The sequence below is a fragment of the Alligator mississippiensis genome, chromosome 10 (assembly GCF_030867095.1).
Source record: "Alligator mississippiensis isolate rAllMis1 chromosome 10, rAllMis1, whole genome shotgun sequence".
NCBI classification, from domain to species: Eukaryota; Metazoa; Chordata; order Crocodylia; family Alligatoridae; genus Alligator; species Alligator mississippiensis.
In genome coordinates this window covers 74,290,794-74,316,078 of record NC_081833.1, presented here as the reverse complement: position 1 = coordinate 74,316,078, position 25,285 = coordinate 74,290,794, and the positions used below count along the sequence as shown (strand labels likewise).

At 49.8% G+C, this 25,285-nt stretch overlaps 1 protein-coding gene across 1 annotated transcript in view; it reads right to left on the bottom strand.

Moving 5' to 3' along the window:
* The window catches only part of JPH3 (junctophilin 3), a 93,056-nt gene that overhangs the window by 4,800 nt on the left and 62,971 nt on the right, over window positions 1-25,285 (bottom strand). The window contains exons 3-4 of the mRNA XM_014607873.3: window positions 19,419-19,543; window positions 7,406-8,325 (exon numbers count right to left, since the gene is read on the bottom strand). Of these exons, the coding sequence (XP_014463359.2) occupies window positions 7,406-8,325; window positions 19,419-19,543 (1,045 nt within the window). The remainder of the gene's footprint in view (window positions 1-7,405; window positions 8,326-19,418; window positions 19,544-25,285) is intronic.

Sequence of the window (25,285 nt, the reverse complement as noted above, 5' to 3'; positions counted from 1 at the left end):
TGCTTGCACACCCAGACGCAGGGCTGAGCGGGCACGGTGAAGGAGCAAGGACTTTGCGTGGCTCCTTATACAGCGGGATTCTGGAAATGCTGCCTTATCAGCCTGTCTGTTTGCATGCCCAAAGCCTCCAATTCATGTCTGATCATTAGAGACACGCGAATAAGTCTCCTCTTTGCTTGTATGGATGTGGGATCGTGTCCCTGCAATCAAGGACCCCCAGAAATGCCCTGGCTGTCTTCTGGGGGGCTCTTTGCAAAAGTGGCAACTCATGTTTGATGTGCCCACAGCCCCCAGATCACTCACCCTTTCTCTCTCTTGGTCTGGACCTAACTCTGAGAAAAACCATCCTCAACCAGCACCACTCATCAGAAAGACACCAAGATGCCCTAAAGCGGGGCACAAGTCCTGATAATGTGATAAAAAGCTTTGTGATCTCTGAGGCTTTGGCTCTAGCTCCAACTATGAGCCTGGCTGAACTTTTCAAAGTTTCTCAAGTCTAGGTTTCTGATTTGAAAGCTCTTTGCGCTTCAACTCTCACACCTGGAGCTGCAGGAAACCGAGTATCGGTAATCCCCATTCAGCCCTGGAGGAAGATAACACACCTGCCAGTGCACCCTGCGGGAGATTTATTCTTGATCCCAAACTCCTTCTAGGCTAGTTAACACTCATGAACTGCGACAGTACCCCAAGTTTTGGAGCTAGCTGCACTCTGGACTCTGCTAAACCCCGAACAGCAACTCCCATTGAGCTGGTATAAAAGGGCTGGGCGTGGGTAAAGATTCGGTGGGTATTGCCAGGAGATGTTAGGGGTCTGAGCAGAGTGGGGAATGAGCTGGCAGGACTTTGAAATCCAGCTTCCCAAATAGCTAGGGCATTGGTGTCACGGACCCACAAGCCGAAATAAAATGGACCCCCTGTTACGAAACAGCGATGATCATTTTGCCAGCACTTAGTTAATAAGAGTTTCAATTGCTGCGTTCATGTTCCTCCCGCTCCATCAATACCAGGGACAATTCTTGCAGAATCAAAATCATTTTGATTGCATGGTTTCCCTTGTTTTTTAGCAACGGTGCACCACCCGGGTTTGTCACCAAGGATATGAAGAGCAGATGAGTTACAAATAACATCCCGCATTATTCATTAAAGTATTAACAATCCACTATTATTCATTATCCCCAAGCCCTGGCTTTGTTTCTCTGCCATGGAAACTACAGTGCAGGTTACCTAGGAATCCCTCTGGGACCTATTAAGTGTAATTACACAGAACTCAGATCAGCAAAAAAATATATACATTGTTTTTCAGCCTCAGCACTGGAAAAATGCTGAAAAATCAGCTGCCGTGTGTCATTTTTGCTGAATAGTAGCCCCCGTGTAATCTACAGGAACAACCTGCTGCTAAATAGTTAAAGAGCATTTACCAAGTAAAACAGGCCAGGCTAAATTTTCCTCCCTTACACCAGCCAGGCGCCAGAGGCTCCAGGAAGTGAGTATGGGAGTAATCACGATGAGAATCCGGCCAAGCATCATCTTATATAACAGCAGCAGCCACTCAACCCCAATGCACAATAAAATAGGGCATTATAGAAAAGCCATGAGTTTCTGCAGAGGGTGTGACTGATGGCCAGGGGCTCTGGTCTGGTTTCTGGACTCTGGAGGAATAGATGGGCTTTGTCCTGGTGCACTGCCCCTCGCTGGTGAGCCTCTCCCAGACTGATGGGCTGGTGCAGCCAGCCCTGGTGTACCTGTCTGAGCTGCCAACCCTTGTTTTATCCCTGGTTATGGGAACCTCTGGTTGGAGGATGCCGAATCAGTGCATTTTTTTGGAAAGAAGAGTGCAGCATAAAGGTACGAGAAATTGCCAGGCCTCAATGCAGACCTCACTCAAGCAAAATTCCTGTTGACTTGCATAAGGATTGGGCCTTCGAGGCATTAAGAACTGCTCGGTAGAAATAAACATGAGCACGGGATTGACACGCCAGCGCCCTCCACTCCAAGCACACCCAGCACAACATAGGATCTTGCTTTACATAACAGCTGATTTTTACCTAGGTAAAAATCATCACAAAGAGAGTCAGGGCTGAATTGTCTCACGTGAGCTCCTTGATGGTGCCTGGGATGGTTGTGCGAGGGTGCACGTGCCTGCGTGTAACCTCGGTGTAACAGCACTGTGCAGAGGAGGGTTGTGTGCATTTGTGCACCTGCACAGGTTGCCAGCACTAGCAAAGCGCCCATGTTATGCAAATCCACAGACCTGCACACTCAGGATTTCTAGGCAAATCTCTAGAGAGTCTGGAGCCCAGCCATGATCCTGGTGCACCGAATTACTGAAGGGGAGAGGTCGGCCGCCAAGGGGGAATCCAGATCTTGATCCTGATTTTTCCATAGCTGGGGAAAGGGCTGGGCTTTGGGGTAGATTTGATTGCTGTAGGAGTGTTCCCAGCAGTCCTAGTAGGGGATGCTGCCACGTACAACCCACCTACCTGCACGGCTTGCACACGCCGAGCCTGGAAATGCAGTGGTCATGCAGCTCGGGGTCACCCTGTCCCCACAGCCGTGTCAGAGGCTGAGCCCACCGCTCCAGGTCCAGTTTGGGGGGGGTGTGAGCACTGGTGTGTGGGGCACTGGGCAGAGCGCAGACATACCCCTAAGCACTCGAAGACACACAGGATGACAATAGTCGTGTAAAGGAGGCCAAATCCTTCTGCTACATCAACAACCCCCTGAGATGAAAAGGTTTTTAAAAGGATGCTGTCATGTTAAACATCGCGCTTCTGAAAACTATTTACCGAGCGTCGTTCCAGAAGTGCCGGCGATGTCTGTACAGTGCTGGAAAGGGATTCGAGGGGGAATAAGGTACTTTCCCCCTTTTTTAACGATGTCTTTGCTTTGTGCATGTGATAGCACTTTATGGTGGGGGCCAGCTGTAGTCTATCCGACAGGGATAAAGCAGGTGATGGGCAACTACGGCCCAACCCTTGCTCGGCTCTAAACAAGGGCGTTCCAAGAGCAGGGACAGGACACACCTTCACACCAGTGTAATCTGTAAAATGGGTGCAGCATGCACGTGACAGCCCTACACCCATGGGAGAATCGGGGAACGTGCATTGCATTTTAATGGTTGCGTGCCCACGGCTTGTCTCAGCGTAGCCTTTTGCTCCAAGGCAAACAGGCTCACCGGGCACTGGGAAGACGTGATAAGGATGACAGGGTTGTAGAGCTGGGTGCAGGGCGAGGCGTGCTCTGGAGGAGTAGCTGGAGGGAGACTGGATTGCTTATGAGTCTCCGGCGAGATTGGGAGCGCTCAGACATGGACAGGGGCTCTGGGAGGAGGGCTGTGGAAGAAGCCTGGAGAAAGGGCTGGTACTGGGGCAGGCAGAGCCAGAAGATGCTGGACCTCAAAGGACTCTATTCCCATCCATCTCCCTGGATGGTGAGTAAAAGGCCTGATTCAAAGCCAGCTGGGGGCTTCCCATTGACTCCAATCAGCAGCAATTGGACCCAATGAATCACAGCTGCCCTGTTGCTTTGGGACTCAAGATGATGAAGTTTCAGAGATCCTCTCTAAAGCCCCTGAGGGAGTTGATGAAGGATCGTTTCCCCCGCTCTGCACGTGCTGTCCGAGCAGCCGGGCTGGAGTCCTCCTCCTGACCCCTTTAAACCTTGACCCCTATCACCTGCATCCTTCTCTCGGCCAGGTACGGAGCCAAGCATCCTCTGCTGACGTCTCCGTGCCTTCCCCGTGGCCCAGCAGCAACACGGCGTGCTAGCTGCAGATTGGCCCTCTCCCTTTCCCTTTCCCTTTCCCTGGTGACAGTGAAACCTGCTCAGAATATCTTGATAGAGACGGTGCCTCTTCACAAAAGGATCTGCTGCCCTTGTCAGCTCGCTGCCTCTCCCCATTGATAATGCCTGGCTGGTCACCAGAGCCAAGCAGGGATACTTCTGTGGTCCCTAATCCATGCAAACTCTCAAGAAGTTCCTTGAGACTCCAGCGCCATGGAGAATTGTGGTATTTTTCCCAACACACAATGCAAAGAGAAGTAGCATGTGCTTCCCTGCGACCTCCGCTATGTTGTTGAGCCGCAAGTCCGCAGGGAGCAGCTCCCGGGTGGAGTCACAAGCTCTGCAAGCCTCAGGCCTCTTCCTAAGACTAAAAGCAAGGGATGAAGGTTAGTGCTGGCTGTGCGGCAGCATTCAAAGGGAACTGAGCTGGATCCTTCACCCAAGGGAGCCCGGTGGATGCAGCTGGGCTGCACTGGGACTGGACCGCCCACAGGGAGATAATCTTGCAGCTACATGCCTGTCTCCTCAATGGCTGGCGTGGAGCTGGTTCACGGTGCCTGACCTGCATGGGTAACCTCACTTCTGCACCCGGACGCTCATGGGAGGTCATAAAGCCACCCGCTCAGCTGCATCCTCCCTTTCTTTCAAGGGGCTTATCACTGGCATGCGACCGGCTGCTCTGCAGGGGCCGGTGGGGACTCTGCTTGGAAGTCCCACAGGTTTGACACGGCCTGGAGCAAAGCCTGAAAATGCGGTTCTTTGCATGAGCTGGAACTAAGGGCTGTATCCTCTCTGTGCCTCAGTTTCCCCATTCTGTAAAATGGGCACCAGCGCCTTTGCGTTATTCTGGCGCACGGTGAGGCTGGATGCCCCGCGGTGTCCTGCAGCAGTGTCCAGAAGGCGCTATCTTGCACCCAACCTCCTCCGAGCATGGATGAAACCACACGCCCTGCGCCCAAGGGGCTCTGTGACTCGACTCCTGTGAACCCTTGCTCAGCGAGGCTAGAAACAGGCATCACCACATGAAGCGGATCAGCTGCGCCAGGACGTGTTCGGGCACAGCATGTGCCTCATTGGGCAAAACAGGTGTGGCCTGCTGCCCCGCAGGGTCGAGGACTGCTCCAGGAGTGACCGGGGCATAACACTTGGGACACGTGTCTGCAAAGGTGTCCCTCTCTGCAGAGCCAAGCCCCAGGTGAAATGTCTGGGCACGCCTCTGCACAGCTCCTTGCGCTCTCCTGCCACACAGCAGACAGACATCCGCCGCGAACAAGCGGCACAAATGTATCCCCCCTATGTGGCGGCACTTGCAGCGTGACAGGAGACGGGGACGTCTGCTTACTTGGCCTTGGCGCCGAGCTTTTTTAGGGCGGCACAAAAGCAGCGTTTCTTTCCCAACCCAAGTCCTTCTGTGACCCGTTTCTCCTTACGCTGCTGGAACAAAGCCCCGTTAACCCAGCAGAACGCTTGCTAGAACAAATTGTCGCCAGCAACATGGGTTATTTAAATCCACGTATCGTCTCTTCCTCTGTACTGCATCAGCTTCATCCCAAACCTCCACCATCTGTTCCACCCTCGGTTAAAAATGTGAGAAAGCTGCCATGCTGCTTCACAGCGACGGTACTAAAGAGCATGATGTGCATCCTAATGGCTTTCCTATACATCCTTACTTGCAAGCAGTGCCTGTTAATTATTGCTCAGGATTCTCCCGGACGCATTAGTCTCTTATTTGTATTAATGTTTGTTTAGATTCGAAGCCGCGGTTCAAGTCGCAGCCTCCCGAGCGTGCGATTTATATAGCAACTCCGTCTCCAGCACGGAGGTGGGGTCTGACCACTCGGGGTGAACCTCAGAAGCTCGTCTAACTCTGGGGGAGTAGATGATGCATTCGACTGTGTGCAAGAGTGATGCCGTCTCTAGCGCCTAGCCCGCGGTGGGGATCCGGCCTAGCAATGCTTCCTGGATTTCTCCTTCAATGCAAGCGACACAGCCCTGCATCCGGGCTCCAATGGACCAGTGTGGTGGATCCGGATCCCCGCAGACGCTTGAGAGGATGCCAAACCGGCCGCTGGTCCTTTACCTTTAATAGGAGCTGCAGGTGTTTGGGGCAGTGCTTTTCCATTGAAAGGATCTCACAGATTTTTACCAGGCTTCTCCTAAGCCTTTGCACTTCTACAGTGCTTTCTGTGCTCCCGTTTTCCATGCAAGTGATTATCTAAATGTCCTTGGGAGGGCAGGACAGGACAGTTCTGAGTCTCATTTGACAGAGAGGGTCTTTGGAGGCCCAAAGAAGGCAAGCGATTTCTCCAAAGCGACACTGAGAATCAGCGGCTGAAAAAAGATTACAACTCGGGGATCCCTGCCCCTGCCGTCCCCTGCTGAAGCCACTAAGCCAGGCTCCGCAAATCCTCCCCTGGAGGTGGGGGGAGTTGGGGTGCCGACAGGTGACAAAACCATTGTGCTTTACCCGGTGCTAATGCCTTCCAGAGCAAACGTTAATTAGGCCTCAGGTCCCTCCCCTGTGAAGTGGGCAAGCCCTTTTTTTATCAGCCACCTAAACAGCCCAGTTCTATCTTCAACCCAGTACTGAAATGCAGCCACTTCTGGGGAGTAGCATGACTACTATTGAACTGTTCAAACCAACAATTAAAGACAAGAAGGGGAAAATGCTCCATCCAAAGAGGGAATATGAGCGAGGCCAGCAGGCACCCGAACCCAAACTGCTGCTAGGATGCCGGGGCACCGTTACTTGACTCCTGCATAAATAGCTTGTCGCAAGGACACGAGAAGGAAGGATCTGAATGTGGCACTTCCAGCAAAGTGGGACCCTGACACTGGAGCAGAGGGGTTGAGTTGGGTCCAGCTCTCTGAGCTGGAGAGAAGACTCACAAGCCTGCTCCCCGCAGCAAAGCTTTCCTAACACGATGCAACTCAGAGGGGAAAGTGTCCCCCCGCTCGGTGGCTGCCATTCACGGGACAAAATAACGGGGGAGGTCAGCAGGAGGGGACCCGCGGGGGTCTTCCTTACAAGTTACAGGAATAAAACTAGAACCAGCATCATCACAGCCTGTCCCAAACTCCAGAGCACAGCCCTCATTTTTGTAGAGCCACTTCCCTGAATTAAAAAAACCGCATTTACTTCGGGCTTTGCAATGCAACACTGGGGCAGGGGGCAGGAGATGTTATGTTTTGAAGGAGTCCCGTAGCACCATTGCACACCTCGAGCACCGGGACATGGCGGTTGGACTGCGTCTCACCTGGGGCCGGACAAAGACCTGTCGACCCCCCCTACAAAGCGGCATTGAGGGACCTGCCACTTCCATGCGTGCGGACACCTCTCACGGACGCGGCCTGATTCTGATGTTGAAAACCTGCCATTTCCAGAGAGACATTTTACAGCTAAACTGCTGGATTTTTTTTTTTAAGCTGGAAAAATCACCTTCAGTGTACGGTTATTTCTTACCTAGTACCACGAGGGAGGGGAGCAAACACCTCCTGCACGAATGCGTGTGTGTTTGAGGGGGGGGAGCTAATTTTGCACCGATGGTTCACAACCAGTTCAGCCTCACCCAGGCCTCCACTTTTGCAGCCCGGTTTAAATACACGCGACTTGCCCACTTACCGTACTGGATTTGAGCTCATCCCCGTTCTCCTCCTCGGATTCTAGTGCAACAGGTAAGGATTTCTGTGGCGGGGAGAAGGTTAAGTCCCACCGTAGTAGCCGGGGTTCACCTTTGTCACCGAACCTCAGGTTTTCCAGTTTCTGCACCGTCGGCTCGGCGGAGGAAGCTGGCCTGAAATTCTCTTTGTTCTGGGACTTAGACCTCAATCTCTGAACCCCGAAGCCCCGGTCTTCCCCACGGTGGTCCTCCGCCAGGCTCCTGCAGGGGCCGGCTTTGCTATAGTGTCTTTTTTGGGTGTGAATCTCTTGCATATAAGAATCCATCCTCATGAGGGGCTTCATCTCCATCTCATAATTGCTAATCTTCTCCTCGTCCAGCTCAAGCAGCTTGGAGCTCCCTGAGCTGTGGTTGTGGGGCCGATGGTGGGAAGTCCAAGAAACCGTGGCTGGGGAATCTGTCCACCGCTCTCTTTGCTTGTGGTTGGAGGCCATGTGTTTGTGTCCTCCGCTCCGGCCTCTGTAGTCTTCAGGGATGGAGGAGGACCCCAGGTGACCGCTGCGCAGGGCCCCACTTCTAATGCCACGAGTCCCACATGCTTTGTCTTCGCTCCAGCTGTTGGGTCTTAAGTAGTCCCCGCCTCGTCCCTCCAACAACATCTGGATGTCCCCACCCCGCTCTTCGTCCACCGAGACCTGTCTGGAGAAATGGGCGCTCTTGTTCCGGCAGGAGGGACCCAGCGGCGGGGTGGAGGTGGGGCTGGCGGGGAAGCTTTGCAGGGGGCTGTCATCGGGAGTGAGGTCTGAAGGGGTGGTCCCTTTCCGGTACAGCTCCGGGCTTTCTTGCTGGAGAGGGGTCCCCGTGGAGAGGACCTCAATGTCATCGCTTGAATTCTGACGCTTTGGCCTCTGGCACTCGAGCCCTTTTTTTTGGAAAGAGAAGAGAGAGAAAATGCAAGAGGGTTACTTCTATTCTGTGGCTGCACAACAGACCCTTCCCGATAAAGAACTGGGCTGCCAGCGCCTGCCAGGGAAACCACGGGTCACGCTGCTGACAACAGACTCTGCTTTGCTTGTACTACCTTCCCTCGAAGGAGTTTTAAAGCGCTTCCTGCACACTAAGGCCTGGATGGGGTATTGATACCCAAAAGCTTGCAAAGAAGAATTTTTCCAACTATTTGAGTTGGTCTAATAAAAGATTTACCCAAAGAAGCGCATCTGCCTACATCCTTAGACCAACACGGCTACAACCTGTACCTCTGGATCCAGAGAGGCATTCAGGCATCCAACTCCCATTGAATGCAAAAGAAACGGGCAGCTACATACACATTAGGTGCCCAAATGCCTTTATGGAAGCGCCTCAATCCTGTCACTTCGAAAGGCACGTAGTCGGATTTGAAGATCTACTTAGGTCTCTTCCGGCCCTACATCTATGAATCTATGAATCTAGATGCTTAAATATAGGAACTTGGCATAAGTTGGCTGTGGGGCAGAAAAGTACTACCCCTATATTAAAAATGACAGAGAGGCTGAGGGACTTTGCAAGGGCTCCCAGACCACATCTGTGCCGTCGCTCTTCATCTCTCAGCCTGAGCAAAGCCATTACCTCCCCACACCTCTGAGCATCTCTGCCATAGGATGTACTATGCACCCTTTGCACGGGCTCTATGGGGCTGCCAGTTTGAGTTGTACTGACAATTGCTTGAAGCTGCCGAGCTTGCAGGTACAGACAGCAGCCAGAGAAAGAAAACTGCAGAACAAATGTCCTGACCAATGCAGGGGTGTAGGTTTTAGCCGTGTTGGTCTAAGGACATAGGCAGACAAGGTTCCTGACCAATGCAAGCCTTCCTGTTGTCCGGGGCCTTGCTTTGAGTGGGAAATTTCTCTTCATGTGCCTAACCAGGACTTAAGAACAACTGGAAGGAGAGAGAGAGAGAAAAAAAAATCCTTTCTATGTATAAAAATCCTTTATATTTGCAATCCTTCATATCGAGTCCAACGTAAGCTGGAGAAAAACTTGGAAAGTTCTCCATCTTCAATGTCTGTATAGCAGAGACCTCGGGGCCTGGGTTCAGACCAGAATGTGCATCGCTTGTGGCTGGTTCTTTATACGGGACTGACTCAAATGCACTCCCCCAGGGACGATCCCGGTAGCTAACTGCATGGGGGATGCTCCGTTAGGTTCCTAACTGCCTGGCTACGCATGCAGCTGCCCTGGAGGATGTGGGATGCTGAAAACCCTTCGTGCAAGCTTTCATTTGTGCATGAACTTGTATAACCCCTACACGTCATTGCAGAAACCTAGGCCATGATTGTCAAGCTCATGGTTATGCACCTGCTGTTCAATCGTAAGCAGTTCCCAGAACCGGAAGAACAAAAAGGGGCTGTTTTGTCTCAGCGGGTCGGGGAAGGACGGCTTGGGGGCTCTATCAGCCACTGACACACAGACTATGAATGATGAGTCTGGATGGCATGAATTCATCTACATCGTTATGCTCCAAATCCAGTGTCAAATTACACATCGAGTGGCTTCGGCTCTACCTTGCCATGTGTGATTAATGCTATCCATTTGAGTTCGAACGCTTCTTTTTTAGCTGGCGACATCAGAAATGACACTGTATTTACCGCTAGGGGTCTAGAAGCACTTTACAAACAGGAATTAATTCAGGCTCATTAGTCCTCTTACAGGTCCAAGCCTTTTAGTGTTTTTATGCCATATTTAAAGCAGAAGAAACGGAGACACCAAGAGCAAAAGATTAAGCCACGGTTACACTGGGTCAGTAGCAGAGCTGGGAACAGAAATCAGGAGTCCTGACTCCTGCCACCAACCAGGCCCCGCTCCAGCAATGTGTCTTTGCTTTTTTCCTTATTTTCTTATAGTTGCAATAAGTTCCTCGGAGAAATTAATGCCATCATCTCCCTTACCGCCAGCTCCAATGCGGCTCTCACACGAGGCAGCTACTGCCATAGCTGCATCCACAGTGACTGGCTAGCAAGATTATTTCTGCATCTCGGGGTAATTAGAAAATTAGCATTTTCCTAATTCCTTAACAAACACCCGATGAGTTTGAGGTGGCAAAAGCCAAACTTTCTTTCATCTCACTTTATACACTAAAAGCATAGCTGTTCCCAGCGAAAGCCATGCTAAATTATGTGAATGATTTGATTAAATATATTAACTGCCTGACACTCCTGAAATGCATCTAATTACAACTGCTATGGCTAGACGAGAAATGAGTCTCAAAAAAGGAAGAACTCAATTTTCTTACCCTAGTTTAAAAATAAACGCTACGAAATGTCTGCTTTCATCTCTGCCTGTTCCTGCTGGGTAATTTGCTTTATCTCATCTTGCTTCTCCGCCACATGAGAGAAGCCACTCAAGCCAACTATGGTACGAATTAGGCGGAGGGTCTCCCTCCGGCCTCTGAAACGGCGTGGGACGAGACTCAAACCACCCAATATTCAAGCAGGTGCCCCAAAGCAGGGGGCACTACCATGGCACTCGTGTACAATGATTTCACACCAATTCGGCTTAATCCTAATGGAAGAATCTACTGGTTTCTAATACAAACTTAATGCAAATAGTCTGAGCCACTGGTTCCCTTTTGAGCACAAACCTAGGTCCATCACACATGCAGATCTACTTTACTATTACTATTATAGTAATATACTATATAATATAATATACAATAATACTCTCTCGATTGCATCATATATAATAATACTCTATATACGATATAATAATACTCTCTATATTACATAATATATAATAATACTCTCTATATTATATAATAATACTAGGGTTATGGTATTACTATATTATTATTGTAGCACTTGCAACTGTGAGCATGGCATATAGTGCTCCGGACTCATGGAGTAATAGGGTTGGATGGGATCTCAGGAGGTCATCTAGTTCAACGTGTGATGATCAAGGCAGGTTGTCCCTGGGTAAACCACCCCAGCCAAGTGTCTGTCTAATCCACTCCAAGGATTGTGATTTTATCCCATCTGTGGATAGCTTATTCCAAGCAGGTCTGGGTGCTTGACCACCCTCATATGGAGAAAGCTCTTTCCAGAATCTAACTTCAATTTCCTTTGCTGTAATTTAAGCCATCGCGCCTCATTCTGTCCACGGCACATAAAGATCATCTATCTCCCTCCTCCATGTAACCATCATTCAGACACACAGGCCCACCCCAGGATAACTTTCAGCCTAAATAGACACAAGTCAGGGAAAGTACCGTCCCCAGGGTGGGCTGAGGATTTTCTGAGGATATAGCTTTGCAACGGACAGATGAGTTTTTGATCAAACAATGCTTTCACTGAAAAGTGTTGGCTTACTGCAAGACCAAAACCAAAGGCTCTTCACGAATGTTTCAGCCAGAAACTCAAATATTTCAGCTGAGAACGGAAGCTGTGGTTTCTTCCTCGTGTCCCCGTCCTCCCATGTGGACCTGGATCTGCAGCGGGATTATATCTCTGATAATGGCTGTAAGCAGCAATACCATGGGCTCCCTCTTACCATGAAGGGAGACTCCAATGCATTGCACGGGAGCACGAGGTGCCTACCCAGAGAAGAAAATAGGGGTAACGAGCAGCAAAGTACAAGTCTGTGTCTGTTGGCCACTGGAATAATTTAGCTGGAAACCTGGGGAAAATCAACAGAAAAACTTTTGATCTTCTTGAATGCTCCCTATTATTGCTTCTGTTTTACGGATGGGGAGCAAAGGCAGAGGAGAAATTTAAGTGACCAAATCAAAAGTCTATGCCAGTGTCTGAGATCAAATTCAAATCCTGATGCCCAAGGCCACGTATTGAACAGCCATCCTTCATCCTCAGGCAAATGACCCCAATAGTCTTCCCTGCCCAAGTGCAGCGGAGCTGGACCTGATGATCTGCAAGGTCCCTTCCAGCCCCTAACATCTATGAAACGATGAAACGATGACATTTCCCTGAGATCTGCCTGTGTAAAAATTGAGTAAAGGACTCAGGATTTGGTTCCTCATACAGCCATCTCATATAGGGGCTTCTTCTGACGGCTGATAGGAACACAGGGCTGGCGTATGCTTGCTTAGAGAAGGCCAGGGGGTTGCTGGCCAAGACCGAACAGCCTTATTGGCATTGCACATCCAAGGCACCTGGGTATCTCCTTCATCTCATCTGGGCAGCGCTGAAATTGCCTCACAAAGTTTCAGGTCCGTTTGCAAACTCCACCGTGCCCTGCAATGGGGAGTAAGGAGGTTTCTCTGCTCTCTGGTATATATAGGACGCGGTTGGTCTTATTGCCTTTCACTCCGCAAGCTCTTCCTGCTGACTCCTTCCTCTCCGTTCAGAAACAAAACCCTGGGAACGCAGCAAAGCCCAGGGCACATCTGCAGACCATAGCAGCTTCACTTGAATCCTCCACAGTGTGCTCCACAAGACGGTTTGGGACCCGAGACAACCCCCCTTGACCTTTGCAGACAGCCCCTATGTAGGGAAACCCCACGGACATCACTCTTATGAGAGGGGCTCTGCTCATCTGGGGGAGATCTACTAAAATGCTTGTCGGACCAATCAAATTATTTATTAAGCAACCTTCAGAGACCCTGCAGTATCCCCTTTTGTGTCCCGAGGATAAAGCCGCTTCCCTTCTATCAGGTCAGGTTAGCCACTGATTTTTCTCAGTCCGGAGCCAAGTGGCCAAAGGCAGGATTCACTATATATCCTTCATGCCATCTATTCCTTCTTCGCCTGTAGAGACCGTCTCATTGTCTGGCATATCAAAATTACACTCCCCTACCTTCCCCGGAGGGTAAAAACAAGCAGCTCCTCTCTGAAATACGGGTGTTTCCTTGACAGCAGCGCAGTGCAACCCTGCCTGCCTCCTTCATCCCCTCATCCAAGGATGTTCAACAATGATTACCTGCTAAAATTAGCATCGGAGCATGCGAGGTTCCTGGAAGAACAGCTGTGAAGTTGCTAAGGAGAACATGTAACCTCCACATCTGGATTCTGGTGGTTTTGAGGCAGGTCTTTGCTGCTGCTGCTGGGAGTTTCAGCAGAGGATACGTGCCTCAAAGAGATCAAGTCAAGGTAAAAAGCCTGTTAGTAAGGGGGACATGTGGGAGAAACGTGCACTGATGCTGCCTGTGCTGCACCTCTCCGGGGAATACATAGGGACTGGAGTGGGACTTGACACCTGGTTGATTGAAGCTGCCCTGTATAACCCTGGGCAAGTCACTTAATCTCTGCAAAGCCTGTTCTCCACTTGCCCTTGGTCCTGCTCTGTGCTAGCCGAATCCCAGAAACAAAGCAACGGAGCTACCTTTAAAGAGGGCTGGCCACGTGGCACCGAGCGGGCTTGGGCACATGCTCACCACGTGCCCCATTGCTGGAGCGTGAAGGATGGAGAAGGCCAGAGGATGGCACCCGGGCACAGAGGCAGGGCAAAGAGATCAGCTCTCAATCCCAATTTGTGAGGATTGCAGCGGAAAGTCTCCCCTCTCCCCCCCGAAACCGAATCCCATTCAAAACCCTGTTACCCCAATATGGTTTACCCTCCAGGCCCTTCAGAGCAGAACTGCTAAGACACCTCCCTCTCTGCTGCCTTCTTCTCAGCAAGGTTTCAGGGTAAAATGACTACTCTGTCCATCAGGTCCCTCCTCAGACCCATCTCTCCTGCCATGTCTGCAGCAGCCGGTGCAATGCCAGGATCTTATTTCCATCCCTCTCTCCGCGTGTCCCTCTCCCGTTTGCCACACGCACTTGTTGCATCTTGTTTCAAGCTGAACTGCCCCTGCCTGGTGTGCAAACGCCGACAGGTTCACAGCCCAGGGTTACGAGGCCGCAGGCGTGATAGACTGCAGGGCTGATGCTCACACTCATGGCTATTATCTGCCTCAATTCTCCTGCCGGCGCGTCCAGGTTTCATGACGCATCTTGGTTGGTGTGTTTGCTTTTTAATGCAATCTAAGTGGAAGCTCTTTCTCGTCTCGCTCGCTCGCGCAGGCATTAAACCCACCAAAACACGAGTATCAGCAACACAAACCCCAGCACAAATCAAACACCATGTCCCTGTCTAGAAGCTAATAAAAAATGTATTACCTCAAAAATCTTTTCAAGAGATGATGTTAAAAAGGAGAAAATCTCCAGGCAATAGCAGATGCAGATACTGAATAACTCCAGGGTTGGAAAAGCCCCTTGGGAACGGGGAGACCTGTTAAAACACTCAGATGTCTGATGTACAGCTCGTAACTCTGCGATAATCGTGCTCATTTCAGTCGGATCCTTGTTTCTCCCTCTTTACCAAATTTGTTAGCCGGTTCATGCTAGAAATGGTGTCGTGGCTCTTGTTCATGGAGTCGTGGGAAAATGCCTAGACCACGCTCGTTCGGGGCGCTACCTGAGCGGGTCTGGGTTCTGCCAGATGTGGTCCAACACTTCAAACCAGATCTAGGACCCGCCACAATACCGGAGCCAGTGTGAACGCAGCCTCACGTGGGGCTGCTCAAATTCAGATCCAGATTTCAGGTCCCACCTGCCGTGGTCTGGGGTGGTCACACTGGCCAAGCTTGGCCACCATCCATAATTAAAGCCTGGGGTTTCCTTTGGGCTCAGCCCCACCAGTTGGAAGCACATGGAGGTCTCCATAGGAGAGGGCGCTGGCACCAGCCAGGGTCTAGTAGAGCAGCTCCTAACTCAGCCGCCACCGAATGGCTCTAGGGTTAGGGAGTGACGGCGACTTCTTTGCAGCTTCTTTTCCACTCCCTTTCCCTGCATCCAGTGGAGACCAGGCAGAGCAGACAGACGGCTCTTGACTTAAACAGCCAGGCAAATGCTTCACGCTGCAAGTTGTGGGCCCCTCGCTGCAGAAAGCTGGAGAGAGTGCAGCGGAGGGCAACAAACATGGTTGGAGGGCTGGGGGATATGATGTGTGAGGAGAGGCAGAGGGAGCTGGGCTGATTCAGTCTGCAGAAGAGAAGACTGAATAGCAGCCTTCAGCTCTCTGAAGTGGGGTTGCAAGGATGGAGCCGGGCTGGTCTCAGTGGGGGCAGATGGCAGGACAAGGAGCAATGGGCTCCAGCTGCAGCAAGGGAAGTTGAGGTTGGAGATTAGGAAAAACTCTCTCGCTAGGAGGGTGGTGAAGCACTGGGATGGGTTACCCAGAGGTGGTGGCATCTCCATCCTTGGACTTTTTTAAGCCCTGGCTGGACAAAGCCTTGGCTGGGATGATGTAGTTGGGGCTGGTCCTGCTTGGAGCAGGGGGTTGAACCAGATGTGACCTCCTGAGATCCCTTCCAACCCTCATTGTCTATGAGTCTATGATTTTAGGACAGAAAAAGGGATGCAACATGGAAAATACTGAGCTTTCCTTTTAGCCCCTTCTTTTCCAGGCCCTAGCTCTCCTATGCTAATGGGACACCCACCGTCCACCACGCTGGCACTGCCGTGCCCAAGACTAAGTGCCACTGAGATATGGGAATAACGTAGAGCAGGAAGGCCAGGCCGAGAGTTGCTCTTAATTGCATTGCATAGATTTGTGAGGCTTTATGTCTTGTTATTTTCTACCCGCTGGGGTCTGGAATAATACTATCTAGAAAACAACCCAACACTGACCATGAAATGTAGCTGAAGAAAAGCAGGAAGAGCAGAAAAGGCAGCGGGAATATTCAACACGGGTGCCTGCAGGTCACGGTGTGCACCTTTCCTGATCTCTGATAGCGAAATCTCCAAGCAGGTGTGATTAGTCATGTATAAAGCGTAGCTAAAACACTTCCAGAGCCCCGCAAACTATTTTTTGTGGCTTTACAGCTACATTTGCCTGCTTCTAAAGCTGTTTTATTTCTCCTGCTGCCATGTGCAAGACTCACACCCGCAGCAGGGGAGAGCAAGAGCGATCGCAGAAGGGAGACTGCAGGAGACGACACGCAAATGCACTAAGTGAACGCCTTGAGCAAGACAGAAGATTTTTTTCTATAATCTCTTTTAGGTGTTGCCACTTTTGAGGTTACAAGTCACAACAGCAGCTGAAAAACTTCAGACAGAAGGGTGATTTCTAACGTCCTTTTGAATTGTACAGGCTTCCAGAGTAATTTCTATGGGACCTTGAAGGTCCCATGTTCAGTTGCATACATTTTCCCCTAAAGGGTCTTAGCTGGTAGGAGGGTATTATACTAATGTGCATTAACCCCACAGCAATGGGGAAGTCTCAAAACCTGGGTGCTTTAATGGTTATGCCCATGATACAATGCTTCCACTGCCACCATGTGCTAAACCACCAACCGATCCGCGGCTGCAAAAGTTTTCCAGGGCTAGCTCTGGTCCATCCCTGTTCTGCAGAAGGATTTTCCTGTACACTAATCCCTCTGATGGTTTATCTAAGCTCCTTTTGATAGTGTGGTCCAAGGATGAGAAGGGATTTTGTAGGCCATCTAAGGTAGAAAAAAATCAGCTCCTTTAAAAGGCACTGTGGCTGTTCAGAAATAAGTGTTGGCATGATAACAACAATAATATGTACTTACACGGCATGGATCACGCTTAAGGGTGCCAAGGCATTTACAGATTTTATCTGGTTTCAACCAAAGACCTTTTGGGGTAACTCTATGGAGCCAAGAGACTTATATTTAACTTCCTTAGACTTGAGGAAGGGCACTTGATGCCTGACAGCTTGTCCCCAACAGCTCTCCCAACTATACAGTTGGTTCAATAAAAGATATCACAAAAAAACCCTTGTCTCATACACCTTCCTGGACCATCACGGCTACAGCAGCACTCCAGCCCGCGTATACAGAGGAAGAATTCAGCTTTCTGTCTATTCATAGAAGAATCGTAACACACCGCAGTGAAATGCACCCAGCTCTTGGGTGGAACAGGCATGCCATTTTAACCTGGCACCAATATATAATAGAATATAATCTTCCGTCCAACTTGAAACCTCATGGGGAACACGGACGGAGAACACATCGCTGCTCTTATGAGATCCCTCAGGGACTACAACAAGTTGCTGGAGTGCCTGGTCCCAAAAATGTAGCATCCCTTAGCATTTTGCCAGCCCATTGGCTCAGCAGTGACTTGGAGGAAGAGCTCTCATGCAATGAGTCACCAACATTAGACCCCAAAGCAATTAAGATGGATGAGTAACCTCCAATTAAAGGATGCAAGAAAAAAAATGATGACAGAAGCCTTGTAATGATGGTGCTGTACACTCAAATTTTTGCATAATACCATGCACATACATTAATTAATATGTTAATTACTGCCATTTAGACGTAGTTCTTCCCACCCTTACTTATACCTGTCACCTCCCACTCTCTGGTGAGCATACATATACTTGGTCACCCTTTAAAGGAGTGAGCTATCCAGAAGCTTTTCTGGCCCAGCATAGCCCTGCGTAAGTTCAGAGTTCATGTATTTGGGCTTTGTTTCCTCCGGGAGCTTCCATGGGATCGGCCCTGCTGGTCTGAATAAGCTGTTCTTTTGCAGCCTGGCAAATTTCATAGTCTGACGGGCAAAACTTTGGACAAAGCAGCAAGTAGCAGTACAGGTCCCAGAGGGAAACAAGATGCTTTCAAGCCTGGCTTTCCACTAGGCTGAGCTGACACTTCCTCCCAATCGTCCAACACGCTGGCTGCTAAAATGTCTCTGACGGGTCTTTTTGCTCTCTCAAACCAGGCCCAAGTGCTACAAATGAGGGACAACATTTCTCTCTCTTTTTTGCACACGCACACACTTTTTCAGTCTTTCAAACACAGGCATGTCCTCAGACCGCACACAAATGCATCCACGGTCACACAAATGCTCTCCTATTCTTACCAGAAGTCATACGTCTTTTCTCAACGATGACAAAGGCACGCACACAAACATGGTTGTTAGTGAATGCATTTGCACATGCATGCACAAACACTTTCACAGACACACGTGATCATTCACCAAGCATGCATTCACACATGGCTTGCCCCACACACACACACGTGTGCTCATGCAAGCACAAACACTTTCACAGACGCACATGATCATTCACCAAGTATGCATTTGCACACAGCCCATCACACACACACATACACATGCACAAACACTTTCACAGATGCACATGATCATTCACCAAGCATGCATTCGCACACTGCCCATCACACACACACACACACACACACACACACACACACACACACAGCCCAAGGCAGTTGAACTCATCTGTTTGTACAGAAGGAAGGAAGGGTTTAAAAAACAAAGATCAATAGCTACACTGCTAAGCACAAACATACAAAAACTATGAGTTGGGTCCCAAAACCCATGAAATTGAGTTAAGAATCATTAAACTTTAAAAAGAACAATAAATTTGAGGTTCTTTGCTTTTGCATTCTGGCTTCTGGATTTTTTTCTGCAGCAAAGGACTGGGAATGAAAATGAAAGCTGAGTGTCCTATATAAGCACATGACTCCAGAGGCTGGGACTTTAAGTTAAGCAAAAGTTCCCAGGCTTGCCATTGCAATACCTGCGATACGACGTGTGCTACAACCCAACTGGCAGCAAAGCAACGTGGTGGTGATCCACAAAGCACAAGCAAAGCATGAGATGCACCCTCACTAGCTTGATCCCGGGATGCCAGCAGGGTTTGAGCTTGTGCACAGGTTGCCCCAGCTCATCTAGCCTTTCAGTGCTTTGATTACACCACTGGCCCGTAGGGTTGGGCAAGGACAGGTCTACTGGCTTCAGAACCTGAGAAAAGCTCCGTGGTTTTCCCGTGAGCATCTCATGAGATCAAAATCTGAGCTGAGCAAGGAGGGGATGGACCGGCAACATTTCTGAAAGCCTCAGGGAGGCAGGTCAGGCTCAAGGGCTTGACGGGAGACAGCTCTAAGGGGCTGCTCGGCTCTGAGAGCGCAGCATCGGCACCGGCTCGATAACGGACACGAGGAGGCCCGTGAGGAGCAGCCGCGGTCCGCACCGTACCGTACAGCACACGCAGGCACGCACGCGCACGCACACAGAATGAAGTCATCCCGGGAGTCTGGCAGGCTCGGCAGCGCAGACTGACCATTTTCCCTGTGCTGGAAGGAAGGCGAAAACTCTTTGGCAGTGATCCTGGCAATCCGAGCTTCCTCCTGAGCTTTCTGCGCTGCTGTCACAGCCGCGTCCGCTTTCGCCCGGGAGTGGGAAGTCCTGCAAGGAAATGGAAGACAAAGACTGAATTAGGCCCTGCTGGGACTGGCATCGATCAGCGAGTCCCAGCAGCATCAGCGCCACATGCATCTGAGGACCGAGGAGCCTTTGCACTGCAAGACAAAAAGCTGGTGTCCGTGGTCCTTGACCCTGCTTCTGCGATGCAGACTCCCAATTCCAAACCGATCGGTCTGGAAGCCCTCCAAAGGCAGCCCCTACCTTACCTCTCTAGCGGCGCCAGGCATTCAAAGCAAGCAAAGCCGCCACTTGCACCGACCAACTCGGCCTGTTGAGGACCGCGCAAATCTAGAACTTGTGGTTCCAAAATGATACCTTTGATTAGACCGACTAGGAAATCATCAAACCAACAAAAAATCTCTTTTTCTGCAACGTTGGGGCTCATAGGCCCTTCATCAGGCTCTGGGAAAATTAAAGATGGTAAAAAGTCCCCATAGGTTGGAAATACCCTGTTGGGGACTGGGGTCTGGAAGTGCAGGGCTTCTCCAGACTGTGCCAGATGTCTACCACTGCCCCAAAAGAAGCACATTGGACAGAGCCCTAAGAGCTGGACTAAATACTACAATAAAACCTTCTTTTGGGGAACAACGAGAATGAATTAACATGAACTAAGCCGGACACTACAGACTCTGACAAAATGCCCTGGAACAGAAAGCATCAAATAGTTCAGTTCCCTGAAATCCCATATTTCCCTTAAAAAGCAGTTTGGGCAGGACGTTTTCCACCAGCATTGCCCGCGGCGCCCGTTTGTAGACTTATCGTTTTCCAACATCCCAAGCACCGGACTTACCGTGACTCCCCTTGCAGGGCTGTTCCACACGCTCGCAGATCAAGAAGTATTCCCTAGTAACCTACATTTTTTCAGTTTTATCCCTTTGCTTTGAGTTATACTCCTTTATCCAATCCCTCTCCATCCTTGATGTATGAGTCCTTTGAATAATGCTAAACAATCATCCTACCCTTTAGCCAAGCTAGATATGTGTTTTTAAAAAATGTCAGTGCCTAGACACTGTGCTGGAAGGGAGCATTATAAATAGCCAGACTGATTTGTTTTTCCCCCTCTCCAAAATCAGTCCCTTCAGCTCCCTTCATCATTTTTGTTGCTGGTCTATGAATTCCCCCTAATTTTTCTACATCTCTTTGTCATTGCAAGTGCCCAGAACCGACTGCAGCGTGCTGACAAGCTCGTATAAATGGGAAACGGGAAGACCACGTGCCTCATTTTGCAGAGCGTAGTGCGCTCATTTTGGATCTTTATGGGGGGGCGTTTGGGTGCACATGTGCATATGGTCAATTATTCAAATGGAGGTTAGACTGCACCATTGATTAATATGCACCTGCATCTACCATCATCCTGTAACGTCACTCAGGTGCTGCGTGTAATAGCAGCACAATGCAAGACTGCAGGAAGCTGTAATGACCTGTCACTTATTTTCAAGTGTTGACAAGTTCCATTTCTTTAACGAGTGCTGTATTTATATAAATTGGCTCCTCTGGAGCAGCTGATGGAATTGATATGACTAGTTCTTTAAGAGCTATTTAAGGCAAAGCCGGAGTAGTGGGGATGACACAGATGCAGCCGGTTCCTAGAATTATTTCCCCGGTGGCCACAGCACGGGCGCAGGTGGTTCCTACAGAAGATGGCCTCACTTTGCAGGACTGATGGTCCCAGTTCCTTTACTCATTCCCAGTGCGTTCCCTGTAGCCGCGCTGAGGATGTCGCTGTTGTCAGATCCTGGAAGGCTCTTTAAGGGTCCCTGCAGCAGCCATTGCACGAGTCCCCATCTATATCAGCTCTTTGTAGAAAGAAACACCTGTGTCCGTGAGCTTTGGCCTTAAGAGGAGTTATCCAAAAATTGCTTTGGGTACTGCTGTCATTTTTTTGGACTCTGTTTCCTACACCCTACACCTGGACAGGGAGGGAGCAAGGCAAACTCCTCTACACCCTATACCTGGACAGGGAGGGAGCAAGGCGAACGCCCCTACACCCTATACCTGGACAGGGAGGCAGCAAGATGAACTCCCCTACACCCTATACCTGGACAGGGAGGCAGCAAGGTGAACGCCCCAAGGCCGAGACTTCACGGGGACAGTTAGTGAGGATGTATGAAGCAGACAGGTGTTGGTTGGACTTCATTCAGCCTTGGGGCCCTGGCAGGCGGGAACAATGCACCGAGGATGCAGAGCAAAGAAATCACCACCCTGCTGCTTTGCCTTTGCAGGGGACAGTGCCGGCGTGCAAAGCTCAGCAGACCCCTGGCTCCAGACTGTCTCTTTGCTCAACACGGGCAGCTTCAGCCTTTATTTTTTTAACTCCACAGCCTAATTCAGTGATGCTGTGCCAGCTAAATCTGCAGGGCATAGGAAACAGGGCCATGGCTTACACAGATACCCAGTCCTTTCCAGAAGAACTACCACTCAGCACCGTGAGCCCACTACAGAAGCATAGGGTTCAAAGAAAGGCAAAACTTATGGCAACACCTTGTTTGGACGGGCTCCACTGGGGATTCAGATTGACTTAGGGACCTGGACTGCTTTCTTCTCAAGTTTCAGGTAGAAGGGCTTTTTTCACAGAGCTGGAACGCACTGGAAGGGTAGAGGGCAAGCGACTCCCCCGCCTGCACCCCACCAGCTGCAAAAAGAGACAAGGCTCAAGGTCAAGAAACCACTGGGAACACCACGGAGGCTGGTGACAAAGTCCAGCAAAGCCAACAGTGGACTGGGCTTTGGGTCAGTCCCTGAGCATGGACATTTGGAGCTGCAACTAATGGTCCCCTTTTGGGATCTGGCCCAGATCATTTGAAAAAGCAATCATACGATCCTGTGATAAATACACCCAATTCCTGCAAAGGGGATATACCCTAGGACACCGTGCAGAGGTGCAGGCAGGCTTAATTGTTTGTAATGAGCTCTAAGATGCTTGGAGGTAAGGCCTGGATGAAGTGAAAAGCAGAATTATGATGATCCATACGTTGCATGATAATATGCCTAAGTATTTCCAAATAAATGCAAGTAATCCAGTTAGCGCTAGCAGGAGTTTGTCACATACTATATCTAACAGCTGCCTCCTTTATATATATATGCATGCAGTATAGAGTGTGCACTAAATCTTAATTCCCCTGTTAATGGCTTAATTTTATTTCCTTGTAAAGCAGGTCCTCCTACAAGAACCATACACGCACGCTAATCGAATCACTCTTCTCCTGCCTCGCGTGCCGCCTCCTTCTGCATGGCTGCGTCTAACTTCCCGCGACCTGGGGCTCGCCGCTTGTAAAAAACAGGGCTCGGGATGCGTCGCAGAGGACAGCACATAGACCGCTGCTGAGCTGCAATTGCAGGGTGCAATCCTACCGTTTCCTGGGAGTGGGACTCGCTGCACAAAGTCCAGGAGAAAGAACAATTAGAAACTGGGGTGTGTCACCCGAATAACCTGTTTTGTTGGGTTTTTTAAGTAAAATGAATGTCCAAAGAGGAGCTGGAATGGCTTAGTTCATTTAAACCAGCCTAAGTTTGTGTTTAAACCAGGCTACGTTTGTGTTTAAACTGAACTGTTTCAGCCCCCCACCTCCCCTTTACCAATGTGAGATTTACAGTAATATTCCTCTGATTTTGCTCTGATTTGTACCAAGTCATATCAGTTTACACTCCCTTAGGGCCTAGTCATACATCTTCCCCTCCGGATGTGGCTCAGACACTGCCAACACAGAGCTGCTGTCCAGTGCTCTTCTATGGGTAATATTTCTAAGCAGCTCTGTGCTCCACCCCAGAAGTGGCTGCATTTCAGTTGTCAGTGGAATAGTTCTTGCATGGATTTGCATGGTTTGCAGAGCCCTGGATCCACTGAGATGAAAGAGCTTAAGATAACAGTTGGGTGTTATTAATGAATGATGGAAATAACATAATGATTCCTTGTCCTACCAATAGCCTCTACTTGCTGAAAGGAGCAGACAAACCTAATGATACCCCGATGCTACTCAGTCGTTGGATTTCATTTCCAACCTAATACTAACATTTGCATTTTCAAGGTTATTATTAGGGTTTCCTTTAACCTCGCCGTCTCCGATTGCTGCCCAGTTCCAGACAGTTTAACTCAGCCACGAGCCCTGCTTTGCTACAGAAAATCTTCCTATGGCTCAAGCCCTCCTGTCACCTCCTAGAAACCACAGTAAATAAGAATATGGTTTAATCTTTCCCATCTGGCACAAGCGTAACTCCAACAGCAGCTGCAGTATTGGGGTGGATCTGCTGGGCCAGCAGCGAGTGGAGGCAGGCAAGAAACAGTCTTTAAAAATAAAAGAGTAGGGGCCAGGTCTAAGGATGGAGCAAATATGATCCAAAGCCAGCTGATCACACACATGGCTCAGTTATGAGACTGCTCCCTCTGCTCGTCCTTCTGCTTTGTCTCCATTTATTTCTGATCTCCACTTGTTGCTTCTTCTCTCTAGTCCGGCAGTTTCCAACCTGCGGTCCTCGGACCCCCGGCGGTCTGCAGACTGTGTCTAAGGGGTCCTCAAAAGATGACTACGATCATTCAAAAGTATGTGAAAGGGGTCTGCACCTCCATCTGAAATTCCCAAAGGGGTCCACACCTTCATTTGAAACGTTTGAGGGGGTCTTCAAATGAGAAAAAAGGTTGAAAACTGCTCTCTTCTCTTCTGGGCAGCAATAGTTTGTCGCTAGGGTTGAAAAGAGACCTTGGGTTTATCCTAGGCCTGATTCTCCCTGGCTTTGACTCCATCAAAACAGGTGGGAGTTAAGGACAGTCATTTCCACATGCACCTTGAACGGCAATTCACTGCAATTAGCTTTGACCGTCCCGGGGAAAAGTGTTATCTCGGCAGCCTGAGGGCTGAAATCCGGGGCTAACTTTGGTCGTCTTCTTTTAATGCCAAACTGATTTGCTCGCCTCTGATCACGGCTGGGCAACCGGTCAAATTGGCAGGCAGAGCTGGCAGGGGAAAAAAAACCCAACCAACCACCCAACAGATTTTCACAAATCTTTGCAGATCTGCTGTGATTTGGCTGGAGCTGACAGGGGAAAGGATAATACCTAAGAGGGGGCCATAATGCCAAGCTTATCTGCTCTGTCTAATCTATAAGAAGCTGGAATAAACTGATTTGAAAGGAAGACCCTGGCTTTTCAGGAATGCCAACAGGCTTCTCAGGGCTGGCTTTGTCGGGGGAAGAGCTGAGAAAGACTTTCTTTAGCAATCTGCACTTCAACACTGGTGTTTCCTAAAAGGGTTGGGCTGTTGCTGCAGACCTAGGCTGGGTTGGGTGCTGATCGGGGCACGTCAGGAAGAAAGTAGGCAACACTTGAATGGTATTTCAGGTGACGGTTCAGGCTGGGAACACGCTGGCCATGTATAAAAACCAGCTGAAAAGTAGAACAAGGTTTTGGACCGCAGGAGTGAAGCCCTGGAAAAACCTTTCCGTTGGACCAAGGGGCAAAAAACCTAATTCCTTAAGACAGGGTTTGCTCAGCTTACCCTGAGGTAGCAGGGGACTGGAGCTGATGACCCAGGAGGTCCCTGTCCTTTCCAGCACTGTAGTCCTGTATTTTTAACATCGCTTGGATGTGTGCGAACCCACAGGGATGCACTGAACTCGGGGAGGAGCGGAAGCACACAAGAGATTTGCAATCCATGCCTTAGGCTTCATTATCAAATGGGGACCATCCAACTCCAAGAAATATTTTGCAAGGTAAAACGTTATCTAAGCAAT